The sequence below is a fragment of the Lasioglossum baleicum genome, chromosome 10 (assembly GCF_051020765.1).
Source record: "Lasioglossum baleicum chromosome 10, iyLasBale1, whole genome shotgun sequence".
In the NCBI taxonomy this organism is placed as follows: domain Eukaryota; kingdom Metazoa; phylum Arthropoda; class Insecta; order Hymenoptera; family Halictidae; genus Lasioglossum; species Lasioglossum baleicum.
This window is the reverse complement of record NC_134938.1, coordinates 2,520,753-2,539,724: the sequence shown is the minus strand read 5'-3', so window position 1 is coordinate 2,539,724 and position 18,972 is coordinate 2,520,753. Positions and strand designations below refer to the sequence as shown.

The 18,972-nt window shown below is 35.3% G+C and overlaps 4 protein-coding genes across 11 annotated transcripts in view; 2 read left to right on the top strand and 2 right to left on the bottom strand.

The window, feature by feature from the left end:
• Window positions 1–32: 32 nt before the first annotated feature.
• On the bottom strand, window positions 33–9,315 carry LOC143212767 (uncharacterized). Of its 4 annotated transcripts, none has more exons than XM_076431898.1 (4): window positions 9,227–9,315; window positions 8,090–8,515; window positions 7,482–7,733; window positions 33–7,400 (listed from the first exon to the last, which is right to left on the bottom strand). In XM_076431898.1, exons 2-4 carry the CDS (start codon window positions 8,507–8,509, stop codon window positions 5,940–5,942), a joined length of 2,133 nt encoding a protein of 710 aa, XP_076288013.1. In that variant the 5' UTR covers window positions 8,510–8,515; window positions 9,227–9,315; the 3' UTR covers window positions 33–5,939. The 4 variants fall into 4 exon arrangements, with proteins under 4 accessions (XP_076288013.1, XP_076288015.1, XP_076288012.1 ...); XM_076431900.1 differs by having other exon boundaries at window positions 9,220–9,238; XM_076431897.1 differs by lacking the exon at window positions 9,227–9,315 and adding an exon at window positions 8,762–9,213.
• A 2,374-nt stretch (window positions 9,316–11,689) lies between these two features.
• Window positions 11,690–12,606, top strand: LOC143212814 (MICOS complex subunit MIC13 homolog QIL1). Its single transcript, XM_076432015.1, has 3 exons — window positions 11,690–11,846; window positions 11,951–12,110; window positions 12,236–12,606. The coding sequence occupies exons 1-3, from the start codon at window positions 11,833–11,835 to the stop codon at window positions 12,404–12,406; spliced, it is 345 nt and encodes a 114-aa protein (XP_076288130.1). The 5' UTR covers window positions 11,690–11,832; the 3' UTR covers window positions 12,407–12,606.
• Window positions 12,607–13,128: 522 nt separating this feature from the next.
• On the top strand, window positions 13,129–18,308 carry Sf3a1 (splicing factor 3A subunit 1). The gene is made up of 11 exons (XM_076431995.1): window positions 13,129–13,366; window positions 13,934–14,264; window positions 14,562–14,721; window positions 14,795–15,076; window positions 15,429–15,539; window positions 15,614–15,785; window positions 16,206–16,889; window positions 16,992–17,053; window positions 17,599–17,706; window positions 17,786–17,959; window positions 18,046–18,308. The coding sequence occupies exons 1-11, from the start codon at window positions 13,252–13,254 to the stop codon at window positions 18,145–18,147; spliced, it is 2,301 nt and encodes a 766-aa protein (XP_076288110.1). The 5' UTR covers window positions 13,129–13,251; the 3' UTR covers window positions 18,148–18,308.
• The window catches only part of LOC143212809 (xylulose kinase), a 25,764-nt gene continuing 25,092 nt past the window's right edge, over window positions 18,301–18,972 (bottom strand). For all 5 annotated transcript variants that reach the window (XM_076432003.1, XM_076432005.1, XM_076432001.1 and 2 more), the window contains one exon: window positions 18,301–18,903. In XM_076432003.1, the coding sequence (XP_076288118.1) occupies window positions 18,832–18,903 (72 nt within the window). In that variant the 3' untranslated portion in view covers window positions 18,301–18,831. The remainder of the gene's footprint in view (window positions 18,904–18,972) is intronic.

The window sequence follows — 18,972 nt, the reverse complement described above, 5'->3', positions numbered from 1 at the left end:
GGACTATGTAAAGTTATTGTTTGATTGATTGGAGGGAAATACAAAAAAAAACGGTTTTCAGTCTAATAATGAAAGGGATAACTAAAACGAGATTTATATAGCAACGTTTTCGACTTCTTTGCTTGTTGTTCACGATGACCAAAATCATTTCTAATAGAAGAATTTGAGATTACGCACCGTTCATTTTCTATAATTAATATTTATAGAAAGTCGTGTTTTCGTATAGTTTTATTCACTTCTGTCTGCGAAACATTTCATATAAAAATGATTTTCTATTCGTTAAATGAGAAATTTTTAAAGAAAGGGAAATTTGAACCTATATGGTTGTGTATAAGTGCATCAAGCAATTGCGTGTTTTCTCAAATCGCTTAAGTATATTTTTCATTTCTTCTAGTTGATTTTCTTTATCGCCGTATCATAAGAATCTTTCTAATTTTGTTACGACAAAGAAACGTTTCTTTCGAATGATCCACTTGCGTTCCTAATTTAAACACATTGCTGTGACTATGATAAGTTTGTACGTAAGTGGTAGAAATTTACAAATTAGTTTCTGGGATCAATGTACTGGCGGACGGAAATTTGTGAAATAGATATATATATGTATATTGTCGACGAAAAATATGTATAACAATAATCCGTTATTGATCCTGTCGAAACGTTTTAGGTTGTTTAAATCAAACTGTCTAATTAAGTATTCGTTCGCTTGTTGTTGTATAAATGACAAACTAAACAAAATATATAGGGTGTTGAATGTCGCGCTATATTTACAACGCTTGACTGTCTTTTTGGTTGATTGTTCGTGTATCGAAATTTGCTAGTATTTATCTGTACAACGAACGGAGAAATTCTATTTATACTGAAAATTCTATGTATGTATACACGTATACAGAGTGTCTCATCTCATTTTATCACTTAAAATATTTTCTGTTACTTTCGGAATTTTATGAAAATGTTTTCTATAGAAATTTCATAGGTCCATGTGACCGACATGTAATAACTAAACAGACTGCGAATCTTTATGCAATTATGGCTTTTAAAAATTTTCAAATAATACTAGGATATAAAATGAGACAGAATTTAGTACGATTCTAATTTATTTCAGATCTAAAAAGACGTTTTTAATCTTAAAATTCGTTTACAACAATTGAAAATTGCATAAACATCCGCAGTCTAGTAATAACAGTAACATGTGATTATTCTGTTAACACTTTACCTATCGGAAGTCTATTGATTGATTTCTAATGACTTTGTTATATTTAAAAGAAGTTCAAGCATTTTCTTCTGAACAATAATTCTATCAGCACTGAAAAATGAATTAAGAAGCTCAACAAGTCATGCTGGTACTTGGGTAAAGTGTTATGAAATATTAAGTATTAGATACAATAGCCGTTTTGGAGATAATTATTAACAATCTTTGTATCTGTTCACATCCTGTTGCGAGTTCAGTCTAATTAGTTTCAGCCAGTGTGGAATTGCATTTAATTATGAACCATGGAATTATTATCAGAGTAAAATACAACAACGAAAAAAGGCTTGAAACGGGGCTTATTTGTTACGAACACTTTTGGAATGCAGTATAAACAAATGTTAGTATGTCGAAAGATTTTTCGATAAATATTCACCGTCCATGTGTATCTTTCGAAGTCTTTGCAAAGAAACTGAACGAGGCAGAGTGTTTCAAGCGAAAAACGTAGATAGAAGACCGACTTATTTTTCTTAAAATAAAACAACGCGTTACTTACTGTATTTGTTATCTGAACCACGTACAATGTGTATTGAATTGTACGATGAATATTTTAAGCGTGTCCTTTGAATTTAGAAACATAATGGAAACTGTTTATAACATTTGCAACAATGTGTAAAGAATTTAGAGTTGTAGATCATTAAGTTTATCTCCAAAGTGGCTGTGTTTAGAGAAAAATAAAATATAGACGAAATAATGATGCAACTTCTGTAAGAAACATTTTGAAAATATAATAGCAAAGATATTTCAGGTGATAGATACTGTTGAAACACCTTGTACGTAGATTTATACACGTAGATATGTGTATCTAAGGAAACAATCGAAGAAAAACATAAAATGTAAGAGTTGTACGTCCTGATTGACTGTTTATAGCTTTGTATCAAATAAGTTAGACACCCTATATGTATTGTATAGAAATAGATCTATGGTGCTTTGTAAGATACACATGTATATATAATCCAATACAAGAAGTAACGTCCCGTTTATCGGAGGTTTTGAATGAATTCGCTACGATCGCGACCGAGGCTACATCAAATGAATGATAAGCTTGGGCAGAAAGGGGCGGTAGTACGTGATTCAAATAAACGTGTTGCGGCATAAACTTGACGGTCCGCGTTGTAAAATATTGCTCGTGTAGCGCACGATTTCTTTTCCGGTATTTTCCACGATTATGATTACAATTTTTTTCGGAGGATGCCTCGGCGTGTATATATATGTTTGCGCCTTTTGTAAATGTTGTTTACTATCGTTCGGCTATTTTTATCAGGGTTAGAGGCTGACGAAATAATTTTAGGATCGATGTTGATGGCGTTTAAAATTTTACAATTTCATCCACCGATTTGTACGCAATTTTGCTAAAAAGTAGCCCTTATAAAAATATTTTACGTGTACTTTGTTTTTTCATTGGTCCTCGTTTATACTGGAAATGTGTGTGAGCACAACCTTCGAAAGTTAGAGATTTCAATATTGTAAATCATTAAATTGGACACTGGACTAGAGAATGAATAAAAAGAGTATCAATACTATCAGTAATATTTTCCATGATTGTACAGTCATCGTCAGAAAGGAAATAATCGTTGCTAGCTAATGCGTTAAATGTATCACTGAAACAAATCTGTTTCCCCAGATGAATTACTTGTTTAACAAATATGCAAAACATTCCTCTATAGGTATAGTATGTAGCTTCCAAGATGCTCGATCAAATATATGTTCCAACACTGTTTTGACTCTTTCAACATAAGCGATAACCGACAAAAAAAGAACATAAAATATTTTTGTAACTGCTTTCTATCAGAGTTACATAAAAATAAATTGGCGAATGTCACTTTGATAGGTTTTCCTGTTAGCAGTATCAGGATTTTGATCACGATTGGTAATGAATAGACAGCGGATCTTTATGCAAAATAACAATCTCTTTTTTCCTGGGTTGCTCTTCTAGTGTTTTTACTCTTTTAAATTACGCTTACTCATTTTTGTGATAAATGCATCAAATCCATTGTTTAATAATGAGCTTCTTCAAACAGATTTGGAATATGTGGTGATCGGATGTCTGGTTAGCTGAAGATTATGTTGAATTGCTAGAAAATATTTTCGTCGGCCTTCTGGTTACTGAATTTTGAAAAGCAGAACGTTATGTTGTCGGAAAGAAGAAGAGACCTCCAAGGAGATTGTAAAAAGAACTGCGAGACCCGATGCGTGAAATTCAGTCTTTGAAAGCAAACTAGAGAATTTAACACCATCGGACTACCGATTTAGCGAGGGCCCCTATACCTGCACGCTTACAACAATATATTTATACAATAACAATGTTTGAACGTAGCGAATGTGAAGTGATGTAAAAAGCAAACTAAAAGAGAAAAAGCGAACGAGTCACAAGCGTCTACACCGACAGGAGATCGTATGTATATGTGAAACAACGATGGACGTATTTTGTATCTTACATTGTTACATTTTTCCGTAAGTTTCTCTCTTTATCGCGACTATTTACAATTTTATATGTATTTTATATTTACCGAAGTTCGACGGAGGAACGCACGACGTATGCTTAAAATAAGTTCATGACAAAGCTAATGTGTTATGATCCTGGAATCCTCACAATCGATGTAACCATTAAATTCACTATCCTAATAATGTTAGGGGCCCCTAGCTTATAGTGTAGAAAGAAAAGAAACAGCGTAACGAAGTAAAATATATCGTCATCGATGCCTTGCATAGGTAGTTAATGTCAAATTATAGATTAAATATTTGTCGTCAATTGTAGAACGATGTAGGTCAATATGATCATCGATTGTAACTGAAGTTATCACACTAGACGCATACACACCGGATATACGTATGTAATAGCTGTATAACAAGTCAGTGTAATGATGTATTTAAAGGCAAAAATATGTTTATGTCCATTTTTAAAAGGTGTAAAAAAAATAAGAATGGCATACGCGCGTGTAACACTCGTACAATGTTATTGCTGCTAAGAGACGATTGCAAGTCAAGTATTGATTTGGCAGCCCTTATAATTGACGTTATTATTTAATACCGTTTCGAAATAAAAATAATTTTTACTAAACTCGTCCATGTTTTCCACTAATTGTAAGTAGGACTTCCCTTACTTGCTAACGAAATAGAACGAAAACCTTCCCTGCAAGCGTAAGGTATATTCGTTACTACTTTCAGTCTCCCTTTCTGAACATTAAGAAATGAAAATATGAAAAACGTGAATAGGTATATGATGTGTGTATTTAAAAATAACTTCAAAGTTGACTGTAAAGTTTTTGTATTTTATACCGAAGAGGGTTTGTGAATAGTAATCTTACAATCATCACAAATTCACAGATAATGTAATCATTTCATTTATAGTAATAATATATCACAATTTCTACTTTGTGTAGTGCTGAAAGCTGTTTAATTTTAAAGAGCATCGCTGGGACGCCACTAGACGAGATATAATCACTTTTTTTTTTAATAGTATAACTTGAATAATAAAACGTAGCTATCAGCCTTTGATTTATTAAATAATATTTTAACATTTTGCTAGTATTAATAAGAAAATATTTCGTTTTCCTTATCATAATCATGTTTCTTGTATTATAGTCGGTAAAAGCTGCATTATCTATTTCTCCAATAATATTTGTAACAATGCTTTGATGCATGAAAAATGTGAATTGTAAATATGTTCTGTCTTGGAACTGTTCATGCGCGTTAACATAACTGAATCTTTTTTTTTAAATAAATATGATTCTTGTTGTCTTACGAGTGTGATACGCGTGTGATCGCATTTCTTAGAAATACATTAAAAATTAAATTAAAAATCGTTTTATTCCAATGATATCGTTAAGTTGATCAAATAGTTGAGCTCTTCATTAAAATAAACACAAGTATTGTTTGTATCATAGATTTCTACATTAAGAAGCATTTTAGTATGCATCATTGGGAAAATTGATTATTATAAGTAAAAGACTATAATATCATAGACTGAAGCGGTTATAACGTACGTATTTCTTTCATAACTTATTTTTAAGTTGTTGACTACATAGTTATAGCTACACGTGTACATATGTATGTATAAATATATTTATAATATACTTTATGTATACATACATATACGTGTATACACGTTTTGTGGCTCAATTAACAGCAACCGTTCATCTCCAAACTTATTGTAGGACAATACAAAAGGTAGATACAGTAAAAATTCGATGGACATAGTTCTTAAGAGAGACACTATTTTTTTGTGCTTCAAAGAGCGAGTTGAACGTAGAAAAGGATTGCGCGTGTAAATGAAACCTGTTTGTTTTTACTTATTTTTAATGAAATTCTGCCAACTCATTTGTGGCATTTTTCTGATTAAAATAACACGTTCTTGCGTCCATAGAATGTTTACTGCAATTTAAAAGTATCGACATAATTCGGTAAAATCTTTATACCGATATAAAAAGGAAATATAAGTGATTGTTCAAGTTCACTTCTCTTCACATGTTTGTGTGTAATTTTAGAAAACATATCTTTTTACCTCTCACAAAGAATTCTCGAAAATATATTCTTTGTATACAGTTTTAAACGTATATGCTACAGTAAAGGAATACATTATGGTGACTAAAGCCGCTTCTTGTAAAATGCAGACTCAATGTTTTCTTTTCTCTCGTCTGCCCGTATCAACTTCAACATTGTCAGTACTTTCCTTTTGTTCATTTTCGAAGGTTCAATCAGCGGTGATCTGAATTCCCTCTTGCGAATTTCGGAGCACGATTTCAGTTGGTAACACATTTTTCACTTCATTTTGACGAGGAACTGGTTCTTCTTTTTTCACAGGTTGCACAGTGGCGTGATGTTTCTTCTTGTGACACATCATGGTTGATCTGGATACAAACGTTTTACCGCATGCGTCGCATTCGTACGGTCGTTCTCCGGTGTGCAGTCTCTTGTGAATAGCCATCGGAGTAAACTGCGTAAACGTTTTTCCACAGATATCGCATCTGTAAGGTCGTTCTCCCGTGTGCAATCTTCTGTGACATCGCAATGCGGCTCTTCTAGCGAACACCTTTCCACACATATCACATTTAAAGCTTTTCTCCCCGGTATGCATCGTCGAATGAATTTTGAGGTCGACTCGCGTTAAAAATCCTTTGCCGCAAACCTCGCACAGGTATGGTTTCTCGCCAGTGTGGATGCGCAGATGCGTGTTAAGATAACTTTTACTAACGAACATCTTATTACATACCACGCATGGATATTGTCGGTTATCCATACCCGAATGTATTTTTTGATGACTTTTACAAAGTCCTTTAGTTATGAAACCTCTACCACAAATTTCACACACATACGGTTTAACGCCGAGATGTCTGTTTTGGTGGTCTAACAAAGATTGTTTCGTTTTGAAATGTTGCCCACACGTGTTGCATGGAAATGGTTTCAAGTCTGAATGTACTCTTTGGTGAAGAACAAGATAGCTTTTCGATTGGAAACCTTTGCCACACGTAGAGCAATTGTAATCGAACTGTCCCGTATGAGTAGCCGTGTGTTGCGCAAGCCCTATTTTACTTCTAAATGCTTTTTCACAAGTCACACACTGAAATGGCTTTTCACCGGTATGTTTTCGCATATGCTCTTGCAATTTGTAATTTGTCCTATACTGTTTCCCACAGTGGGTACAAACTTTCGGTGTCCATCTTTGTCTCACCGGCGCCTGTTTCTTTTCATTCGTGTTCACACCGTTTTGAGACGGCGACAATTCTGATTCCTTGTCGTGTACTTTGCTGCCAAGCGTTTTACTTTTATGCGTATCACAAGTTTCTTTATGTACATTCAACGCGTCTATGTTCGTATAATTTAAACCGCACGAGCAGCAAACAAAGTACTGCTCGAAATGTGTTACCATATTACTCGATCCTAAAATAGCTTCGTTACAAAATGGACACACATACCAATGAGAACCTGTTTCATCGATTGTTGGATTATTTAATGTAGATTCTAACAATGAATTTTTCGCGTCTTTCGTATATTCCACTAATATTTCTGAGCTTCCACTTGTTACTTGACTCGTCGACGCTAAAGTCTCCGTTTGAGTGGTTGTATGTGTAGAAGTTTCAGTCTCTGCAACACGTGCCTCCTCTATATCGCTATCAGCTTCCGAGCGAGTCGGAGGAAAATCACTGTGCGATGTCTGTGGATTAAAATTGTTATATAAATTTTATTGTTCGAGTCTATCTTTTCGAGAAGTTATTATTATATTGTTCCGTCTTACATTGTTTTCCAATACATTTGTAGATTCTTCCGCGTTTAATCTTTCTTGCAATCTATGATATTCTTCCTTTATCGGTACAGACTCAAATTTTACATTTTCACAATAATGAACTATTTGCCCTCTATCCTGATCTTCCGGCGTTATCGAAGTCACATAATTTATTCCTAATTGACCCAAATGATCGCTCACTGTTAAATTTCCGACTACAGTCATATCTCCTTCTAGATGTACAGCTATTTGATGATTGGAAACCTACAAGATCATTATATAAATAAGTTGTAGAGGCATAAATACTAATTGAAATATTACGTTGTTGCTTTCAAAATTATTAACAAGTCAAATTTAGTTCTTTAGTGTTATTTCAGTAAGCACAATGTGCAGCCATATACAGTTCTGTCTCGAGAAACGGCACCAATGATTGTTTCAAGAAGATAGGAGAAATTTCTATCCCCTTCTTCTTTTAAAGTTGTCTATTCGACACTGCTTATTACCAGAACAAGAGGGTACATTATATTCTATCATTTTCCAATAAAAGATATCGTTGTAACTCGACTCGAAGCCACTGCTGTTTCTTGAGACGCAACTGTAGAGTTTTCTGGTGTATTTACTTCTCGTATGTGTTCGTTGACCATTCTGACTGTATCTCCATCTAAACAGTCGATACCTGTAACCTCGATACCGGCATCCTGTTGTCCTATTTGATCTTGCGTAACAACCTGTTCGCCGCCTGCCAGGTCCATTTCATCCATAACTTGCATTGTGTGTATAGTAGTTTCGGTTGTCTCCTGAGAATTTTGTATGTTATCCATATTACTTTGTATTCTATCTATGTCCCTTTGAATTCTGTTCATTTCTTCAACTTCATCCAAATCATGCTTTGTTATGCGAACAACGTCTTCTTTAGCAATTGCCTTTAACATTTCCATGAACATTCCTTCTGTATGCAAGCATTTCTCACGAAAATCAAAAAGCTGGTCCAATTTATACGCGCAATCCTCACAGACCACTTTCGGCAACTGATCGCTCATAGACACCTGAAAACAATTAATTAGCTATCAACACAATACTGTTTTCGTTAAGATATTTATGAACTAGTACGGTAGTCTTGGTTTAAACTGCATGTAATCAAAAGTAATAGCCAGGATGATCATTGTTATAAGATCGTGGAACCTTGCACCAATTTTCGTTCTCTATTTATAGTTAAATTAGGAAGAGGGGGTGAGGACAGAACACTGAAGACTGCAGTGAAATCGGACCTCTATCTTTATACATGGTTTTACCTGCACTGGCAAACATGCGGCTATTTTTTTGTCAATATTACGCATTTGATCACCGGCTTCGAAGATCGGTAATCCCATGAGAATACCAGTCTTGGTCGCACATAAACGACACAAATAATCAAATTCCTCGACGACCGCCATGTCAACAGAGCAGGGAAGATCTTAGAGATCTTGTCGCCAGACCGAACGAACGGCCTAAGGCACGATCAAAATGTGTTTAGCTTAAAAAATCCAACAGGACCGTTCTTTTATGGACTTTAACGGACTCGTTATGCATTACGAGGTTCCCTAATCCGACGCCAGTAGATCGTTAGCTCAAAATTCGTCTACTTCGGAGATATGCATTATCCAGAAATATTTGTCAAACGAGCCTGCGTTCACAACATCGAGGATCCTCTTGCAATCAACCGTGGTACGTGGTGGTACATACATACATATGCATACATACTGATACATACTACATACCCCTAGCGAACGAAACAGCTTGCGCTTTGCGCTGCTCTCTTTCCATCTAAAAAGAATATGTTACGTAGATGGCGCACTGAACACTTTTCATCTTAGACCTTAGACCATATATACTTATGGGGCTAGTCCACCCTCGATTTGTAACTAGAAAATTACTAGAATCTTACTAGATTTTGGGTCGAAAATATGGGTTTGCCTCCAGACGTTGATTGACCTTATTAGAACAAATTGTGGGCTGTGTGAGGGCTCATTCGAAAGAGGAAGGTTAGACGCAGCGCGCTTTTCTCACGAGGTTAACGAGATTATGTTTATATCTAATAATATGATGCCCTAAAGTCGAGAAAAAATCTAGGAAAAAATCCCGCAGATTTCAATGCATTTTCTGTCTCTAATAGACTTTTTTGGCTTATGAGATGAGAAAGGCGCGCTGCGTTGAACCTTCCTCTTTCGAATGAGCCCTCACACAGCCCACAATTTGTTCTAATAGGGTCAATCAACGTCTGGGCGCAGATCCATGTTTCGACCCATTTTTCTAGTAAGATTCTAGTAAATAGCAAATATCTAGCAAATAACTAGAATCCTACTAGAAAAATGGGTCGAAACATGGATCTGCGCCCAGACGTTGATTGACCCTATTAGAACAAATTGTGGGCTGTGTGAGGGCTCATTCGAAAGAGGAAGGTTCAACGCAGCGCGCTTTTCTCATCTCATAAGTCAAAAAAGTCTATTAGAGACAGAAAATGCATTGAAATCTGCGGGATTTTTTCCTAGATTTTTTCTCTACTTTGGGCCATCATATTATTAGTTATTAACATAATCTCGTTAACCTCGTGAGAAAAGCGCGCTGCGTCTAACCTTCCTCTTTCGAATGAGCCCTCACACAGCCCACAATTTGTTCTAATAAGGTCAATCAACGTCTGGCCGCAAACCCATATTTTCGACCCAAAATCTAGTAAGATTCTAGTAATTTTCTAGTTACAAATCGAGGGTAGACTACCCCCTTATAGACCCGGCATAAGTATAATAGGATATGCAGCCGAGTTTCACTGTGCCAGTGAACATTCTTGTTATAAATGTGTAGAACACAAGTATATGTACATGTACAATAAAAACATGTATGACTCTACAAATAATAATTTCAATAAACATTGTAATAAAAAAGTATATATCTGCGTATTAATTTATTGAACCACCAATTTTTCCCGATCCCCGACTTCACGTAAAGTTACAATACTGTTTTCCGGAGAATTGCAAAAATAGCGAAACTTTGAAAAACAAAAATTTTCGACAGTCTGACTTGTTGTTGAGTTGTACTACTGAATTTCGAATACCTCCTTCGATATCATGTTCTCCTAATACTTTCTCAATTTTCGAGAATTTCGAAAATTTTCGGCCGTCTGACTTGTCGTTGAGTTGTACTACTGAATTTCGTGCCACCTCCTTCGATATCATGTTCTCCTAATACTTTCTCAATTTTCGAGAATTTCGAAAATTTTCGGCCGTCTGACTTGTCGTTGACTTGTACTACTGGATTTCGAATACCTCCTCCGACATCATGTTCTCCTAATACAAAGTCCAATTTTCGAGAATTTCGAAAATTTTTGAGCCTCTGACTTGTCGTTGACTTGTACTACTGGATTTCGAATACCTCCTCCGACATCATGTTCTCCTAATACAAAGTCCAATTTTCGAGCTTGTTCTCCTAATACAAATCCGAAAATTTTCGAAAACCTCGAAAATTGAGAAAGTATTAGGAGCACATGATATCGGCGGAGGTATTCGAAATTCAGTAGTACAAGTCAACGACAAGTCAGACGGCCGAAAATTGGCGAAAATTGAGAAAGTATTAGGAGAACATGATGTCGAAGGAGGTATTCGAAATTCAGTAGTACAACTCAACGTCAAGCCAGACTGCCGATAATGTTCGACACGTCGGTAGTGATATTTAATTTTTGAGGATGGGGAATGAAGAACACATTAACTGTGGTAACTATTATTCTTTATTTTTCACCAATAAAATTACAACTTTATTTATTTCCATATATATAACAATTTTAACTGTGTAACTATATGTTGAGTGTGAAAAATTGGGTACAAATTTTTATTGTTTGCACATCTAAAAAGAAACTACGCAGGCGCAATTTGTGGATATGTGTGAGAACAATTTAAAAGTGAAAAGGCACTGACCCCTTCTATTCGATAATTCCATAGGGCGGATTATTAGAAATGCCCTTGTGGATTTTAACGAGTAGGTAGGTTCAATGTCGTTCAACGATTGATTAACATTTTCATCTCGCTGGGGCCCCAAAAGGAGAACCTAGGTATACACAATCACCCATAAAACTAACACAACTGAAAAATTCTGATACTGTATATTGTATATAGAATAAAATCAGAGAATTAGATCATGTTGTCATACGTAGAGGGCGCATTGATTTTTTAGCAACGTCGGTATTTCAGATCGCAAGCCACGAACTGTACATGGTGGTTAGCCTCTTAGCTTGCTCCTATTCATCGTCTGTGGGTTTACATAATTTTCAGATTTTCATGTAACAAAAGAAGGAACGAATAACATTGTCATTGCAAAGTAATCTATATATTACACTATGGCTTTAATCCGGTTAGTACGCGAACTAAAATTTAAGGATGCAGAGCGGTTATGGTACTCTGTGATACTTTTTACACACAATAAAACTGAAAGTTAATTCATAATGATGTTCTCAGGTTCACGGTGAAAGCTACCATGGTCGGTGGTGTTGTGTATTACACCTGTCAAGAAGGATTGTGGTCAAAATCGGAAGAAACAGCTAAATTATATGAAAAATTATATAACAATATTGCTCCATATGTCAAACACAATGTTTCACCGGAAATAATTTATGAGGTAATGAAATATTTATTGACATAAATATATTTATACAATTACTTTTGATTATATACTTTCTGCGATCAATTTCAGATATAATGTATTTCATTCATAATATTACTTATTAAATATTTTTTATTTAGGTTAATCGTCTCCCAAATGTCGACTGCATGATAAATTGTTCAAAATCATATTGGAACAAAGGTGTTATGACTTCAATGAGATTTATTTCTAACCTACCTAATCATGTATGTGATGGAGCAACCAATCTTTCCGAAACTATACAAAAATATTTCAAAGAACAAAGTCAATAGATTAAAAATTAAATTTTGCCCGATAGTCAGCTTTTAATTAAATTGTATAGTGTACAGTGTATTTATTTTATATACCAATACGTTTACAATATATTTAGATCTATTTCTCTGTATACATAAAATGCTCCAACATAAAGTGCTCTTTATAAGAGTTTATGTGCTCATATGTTACTAATAAAGGTATTTGAGAAAGATTAAAATTTTATACATTTATTTATTGATCCATTCACTGTGATCATTTCTCAAACAATACAGTCGTGTGCCGTGATGTCGGCCATGGTCAGCCATGGTGCCGTGATGTCGGCGTCGGTCAGTACATGTGTAATTATAACATTCGTGAAGCTTGCATAAATATTTGTAAATAATTTCTAACCATAACGATGTTTAATAAATTCTGCCACAAATTAATTGGTTATTATTTACTCCCTGACACATTATATTTACATTTATTGATGAAAAATCAAGATTATTGGATATTCATAAAAGCAGCAAATGATTCGTGCCGCTTTCCCTATAAGACGCAATGCAAATTCCGGCACGAATTATTTGCGCTTCGTATACGTACTTACAGCGCCATCTAGCGGCAAAACGCTCAAACTATAAGCCAAATGTTACCGACAGAGCAGTACGGGGTAACAGCGCTATCTAGCGGTAGATTCGGAACTAAATTTCAAACATCACTGCCTGTGCACTGCCTCCAACAGTTTAGGCTTCTATCAATGATGTGCGTCTATGGTTGTGATTTGTGATGCGTTCCAATGCGTTCGTTGATTTGTGCGTGCACGTTCTATTATGAAAAACAGAGAAAAATATAGTAAAAATTAAGCAAATGAGAAAATAGTAACATGCCTGCCCAAGAAGTTGCAGTGGTGCAGTTACCGGTCACCGAGGGTGAAGAAAATAATGCACCTTCATCACAACCGATCGTGGGGATTATTTACCCTCCACCGGAGGTTAGGAGTATCCTTTGGCAAACTGCTATATGTGTATTTTATTAACATTTTGATACAATTTTTACTTTCAGGTTACTTATTAGTAACACTTATAATGAGAAAATATAGTTTTCACTGATAAAAATACGTATTTAAAGTCTTATAATTTATCAATTGTGTATAAAACGCGTTTTTAATCTTTTATTTATATATATTTTTATATTATGGAAAAATAAACCGTGTGTAATGTAATATCCTTATGTAAAAGAATTTTAAATGAAATGAGATACTTACATGGAGACTCTACTACGAGATACCCACTGATTTTATTTGTCTTTATGTATATGTTGTAGTTCCAGATGTCCAATGTAATATCACCTTTTATATATACTACACCTATAACATCTACAATATACCTTTTATTTATGTACACTACTGTGCAAAAGAAAGAAGCAGCCAGTATAATTATAAGATATAATGACAAACAATAATCTTTATGTAGAAATTGTATCGAACAATGATTGTTCGCCGTTTGTACGCCGTTTGTACGTTTGTACGCTGGCATTCACATTGTTTTCCTGATATAAAAATTTAGATATCGTCGACAAGACTGCAAGTTTTGTGGCTCGAAATGGACCAGAATTCGAGTCGAGGATCAGACAAAATGAACTTGGAAATCCAAAGTTTAACTTCTTGAATTTTGGTGATCCGTATCATGCATATTATCAGCACAAAGTAAAAGAGTTTAAAGAAGGAAAGGGTCAAGAGCCAGCTATAGGACAAGGTCTTGGAAAAACTGTTAACCTTGCAGCTCATCAGAAACAGCAAGAAATTTTAAAGCAAGTGGAACAACCGTTTGTTCCAAAAGATCCTCCTACCGAATTTGAATTTATCGCTGATCCACCTTCCATCTCGGCATTAGATTTGTAAGTTACTAGATTATATATTTGCTGCGTTATTTATTTACCTATTTAATTTTGCTGTTATGATAATCCTTCTGACCTTTTTTGGTTCATATTGTGCAGCTTTGTACTTATATATACTAGTAGTACAATCACGATTCCTTCTGTCTATGTAGGATCCTTTCAATTTTCAAATTTCTTTACATCTTCAAAAGGAAATTCCAAATTAGATGTCATTGCATTTCATTCATTCATTGCAATTATGTTATTAAGTAGTACTGTGAACTGTACAATTTAATTATTTTGTTACCATTATTTCAGAGATATCGTAAAACTGACAGCACAATTTGTAGCTCGTAACGGTCGTCAATTTTTAACGAATTTAATGAACAGAGAACAAAGAAACTTTCAATTTGACTTCCTACGACCGCAACATTCATTGTTCCAATATTTTACTAAACTCTTGGAACAATATACGAAGGTAAAACGAGAATTCCTCCAAATAATCTGTACATGTTCTTCAAGTATCTCTTTAATCAAATCTGAATTTGTAGGTATTAATTCCACCTAAAGATCAATTACCCCGCCTTCGTAATGAAGCAGCAAATATGGATAAAATATTGGAACAAGTTAAATATCGTGCTGAATGGTTAAAGTACCAAGAAGCTCAGAGACGTAAGGAAGAAGAGGAGTTAGAACGCGAACGAGTGGCCTATGCTCAAATCGATTGGCACGATTTTGTTGTAGTGGAAACTGTTGATTATCAACAGTTCGAAGTTGGCAATTTTCCAGCACCAACAACACCGGACGAAGTTGGTGCTCGAGTACTCATGCAGGTAATAATGTGCAGCTGCATTTTAGTACAGTAATGTCCGACTGTAAGTCCTCGGTTGCCGAGAAGTGTAAACATAACTAATCCAATAACGAAACTTCTTTATTTTTCATTATTTTTATATGAGACTACTTCCAAAGTATGCCCCCCAGTGGAATGGGCAGCATAGGGACATACAGTCAAGCTTTCAGCAAGACTTACAGTCGGATACATTACTGTATTACCTTTTCCTCTTTCAATTTCTTCTTCTATTTCTTATCCACAATAAAAACGCTGGCCAGTAATAACGTGGACACCCTGTATCGTACTTGTGTCATTGGATCTTTTGTCATATCACCGTTTTCTTAAATGTTTAGGAAAGAATAGAGGAAGGTGAAGATGTAGAGATGCAGATCGACAGTGAAGGCGACGATGAAATGCAAAATCGTACGGATGGTGAAAAGGACCGCGCGAAGGATAATAATCAAGTAAATATACCGTTTCGCTCTGTCTGCCTAGAAAATTAGTAACAGTCAATCATCGTTACCATTTTATTTTTAAGGTACAAGATATGGAAGAAGATTCAAGCGATGAAGATGATGTATCACCTCCGGGTGACACTCATAAATCTAAAGAATCGAAACCACGCGACAGTAATAATATGCAGCCTCCGCCGTTGCCTCCTACTCCAGGAAATGTAGTGGTGAAGAAAGGCTACGATCCTAAGCAGCATGGTAAGTAATAGATAACATTTATTATGATTGAACAGCAGATTTTATGCATTTACGACGAAAACGAGTAGGTGTTATTTTTAAATTACACAGTAAAAGCATTAAAAGAATTTAGAAATACTGTTACATTATTTTCGATCTATTAACCCTTGGCACTGAATTATTCAAAATATTCTTTACGTTATTAAATTGGATTGGAAATATTCTAGGTCGGAAGAAATGTTTCATTTTCGAGTTAAAAGTGCAAAGAGTGCTCCAAGTGCAAAGGGTTAAACATATCAAGAAAGAAAATAAATGTCTATTTTACTTCAGTTTGTTGCAATTCAGACAGAACGTTTCTATGTTGTATAAAGACCCGTTTTCTAATTATGTTATACAAGTACTATAATTTCCATTATATAACGAACATGTCAATTTCCGTAGCAAGTAAAACTGTGCGTCCTGTTGCTCCTGACGAATACTTGATATCTCCAATTACTGGAGAACGTATACCGGCGAGTAAAGTTCAAGAACATATGCGTATTGGATTATTGGATCCACGATGGGTGGAACAACGAGATAAACATCTCGATAAGTTGGCACAAGAAACAGTATTCGCTCCTGGTACTGCGATCGAAGCCAGTTTGAAACAGCTAGCCGAAAGACGTACCGATATTTTTGGTGTCGGTGACGAAGAAACTGCTATCGGTAAGAAAATTGGAGAGGAAGACAAGAAGAAGGACGACAAAGTTACATGGGATGGACACACGTCGAGCGTCGAAGCAGCAACCAGAGCTGCCAGAGCAAATATTACTCTGGAGGATCAGATTCATCAAATACACAAAGTTAAAGGGCTTCTTCCCGACGAGGAAAAAGAGAAAATTGGACCGAAACCAGCTAACCGCGCAGCAGAATTATCACATATGGCGGCAGCTGCTTCGAAACCTCAGGCTACGTTGAAAGCACCTCCTAAACCACCAGCACCGAAACCAGTACCGGTTCCAACGCAACCTCCGCCACCGCCAACAATGAGTATGCCTACTATGGGTATTCCTCAGCCGATGATGGCGCAAGCACCGATGATGATGATGGCCCCGATGCCTCCCATACGACCACCGCCACTTATGAGTAAGTAAAATGTCGAATTATATTCAAAATGTTATCCTCAAACAGTCAAAAATACGTCGTTCTCTATGTTGTATTTCTCACTTCTCTTTTATTCGATTCTAGCACCTGCAATGTCACCATTCATGCCAACTCCACCACCTATGCAGCCACCAATGGCGTCCGCTGTAAGTATATGTATTGTAAAATAGTATTTAGCGGAGGTATGCGAGAACCCGAACGTGCTCGGGAATCCCGATATGCATATTCGGAACCTGTCCCGATTAGGGATGGCGTGAACTGCTACTTTTGTCACGTTCGTTCGCAATCACGGTGATTTTACCACGTTTTTATTAGCTCGCTTTCTTGTCTGTCTGTCTGTCTGTCTGTCTATTCGGTACAAAGTTTACAACTGATTTTAAACTAACTTACCGATGAGCTAGAGACTTGAAATTTTAAACATAGCTCAGAACTGGATGAAAATGCAATATCAAAAAAAATTTTAAAAAGCCTATGCGTTTAGGAGATATAAACTATTAAAAATTTAACCGTTACACCTCCCCGCGCGACGATCGGTAGTACCCACTCGGTTCCCACTCTGACTCATCCCCACTCCACTGACGCGCTTCGCATCGAATTATACTATAATGTTTGTTTACCAAGTTTCACAGTGACCACACACCTCTGCTATTTGGCTATTGTACAGAAATTACCATATTTTTTCATCTTTCAGATGGGATTGAAACACCCATCCGAACCTATGGAAGAAGAGCCCCAAACTAAGAAATTGAGAACGGAAGATTCTTTGATACCTGAACAGCAATTCTTGGCTAGGAATAAGGTATTGCATTGCTTATTAAAAGCAGGCATTCGAATTTTTCTACAGATGTACTCTAAAATGATATATTTCAATATTACAGGGCCCTGTTCAGTTGAATATAGCTGTACCAATGATGACGGAGAAAGCAGAATGGAAGTTGAACGGACAGACATTAAACATTACTCTGCAAGTGAGCGATACTGTCGCGACAATGAAGGCTCTTATACATGAGCAAACAGGCATGCCTCCCGGTAAACAAAAGTTGCAATACGAGGTAAGATCAGTTATATTATATACATATTTTTTGGAATTCTCCGCTTATATCTTATTGTATTCAATAATAATTATCTCCTTTTTTAGGGAATGTTTTTCAAAGATAGCAACACTCTTGCATACTATAACTTGACATCTGGTAATGTAATTAATCTTTTACCAAAGGAAAGAGGTGGCAGGAAGAAGTAAAACCAAACAATATGAATTGCATTCTCTATGGTTTTACATTACTGCTGCATATGGAAATTAATTTAACCTGTACTACATATATTGACAGGGAATATTGTAGCCTGTTATTAGGCACTGTAATCATTCAAGATACATAAATAAACACACGATTAATTAAATTAATTCCACTTTTTACATTATATTTTCCGTCGTTTTCCATAATTGTAATAAATTACAATTTAATAAATTAATGAGATACAATAATATCCATATATATATATATATAGTTTTCCATTTAAAAAATTGCACTTATAGTTTTATCTTGTACTTATACTTATAAGGCGTTAACGATTTAGAATTAATTAGATAATGGAGCGTACATTTCTATCGCGATTCTTTTTAGTAACCTTTTAAAAACACCTTTGTATTTTTACATAAAAATAATTCCAACAACTCCACGTATAAATATTTCTGATATCGGTAATATCAGCTTATTACAACTGATTGAAACATCAGCACTTTTAATTGTAAAAGCCAGCTTCTAAAAATCGTTTAAAAAATGGCGTAAAAAACTCGACGTACGTCAGTTAAAACAAACATTAACTGCACAATTCATTCTTTATCTTCTACTCGTAAGTATTATGCAAGATGAAGGCCCCTTGGAACAACTGCTTTCCCTGTGGTGTATGTACAAGTCTACATACGTTAATTTGTACTTGATTTCTTCATGATTTGTTCCACTATCTTTCGATAACGGGCAACCATGGATCTGTATATCTAAGGAACATACAGTCAAAGATGAAGATAGTTGTTCGATGCTATACTAAATGTATTAATAATTGCATT

What these genes read in the sequence shown, in the direction of transcription:
- LOC143212767 (XM_076431897.1), bottom strand. Translation starts at nt 8,902, where the DNA reads ATGGCGGTCGTCGAGGAATTTGATTATTTGTGTCGTTTATGTGCGACC. An exon ending in TCAACGAACACATACGAGAA is followed by an intron (nt 7,734 to 8,089) that starts GTAAATACACCA and finishes ATGATCTTGTAG; the next exon opens with GTTTCCAATCATCAAATAGC. An exon ending in CAAATGTATTGGAAAACAAT is followed by an intron (nt 7,401 to 7,481) that starts GTAAGACGGAAC and finishes TTTAATCCACAG; the next exon opens with ACATCGCACAGTGATTTTCC.
- LOC143212814 (XM_076432015.1), top strand. An exon ending in CACCGGAAATAATTTATGAG is followed by an intron (nt 12,111 to 12,235) that starts GTAATGAAATAT and finishes TTTTTTATTTAG; the next exon opens with GTTAATCGTCTCCCAAATGT.
- Sf3a1 (XM_076431995.1), top strand. Translation starts at nt 13,252, where the DNA reads ATGCCTGCCCAAGAAGTTGCAGTGGTGCAGTTACCGGTCACCGAGGGT. An exon ending in GTGCTCGAGTACTCATGCAG is followed by an intron (nt 15,077 to 15,428) that starts GTAATAATGTGC and finishes TTAAATGTTTAG; the next exon opens with GAAAGAATAGAGGAAGGTGA. An exon ending in GCGCGAAGGATAATAATCAA is followed by an intron (nt 15,540 to 15,613) that starts GTAAATATACCG and finishes TTTATTTTTAAG; the next exon opens with GTACAAGATATGGAAGAAGA.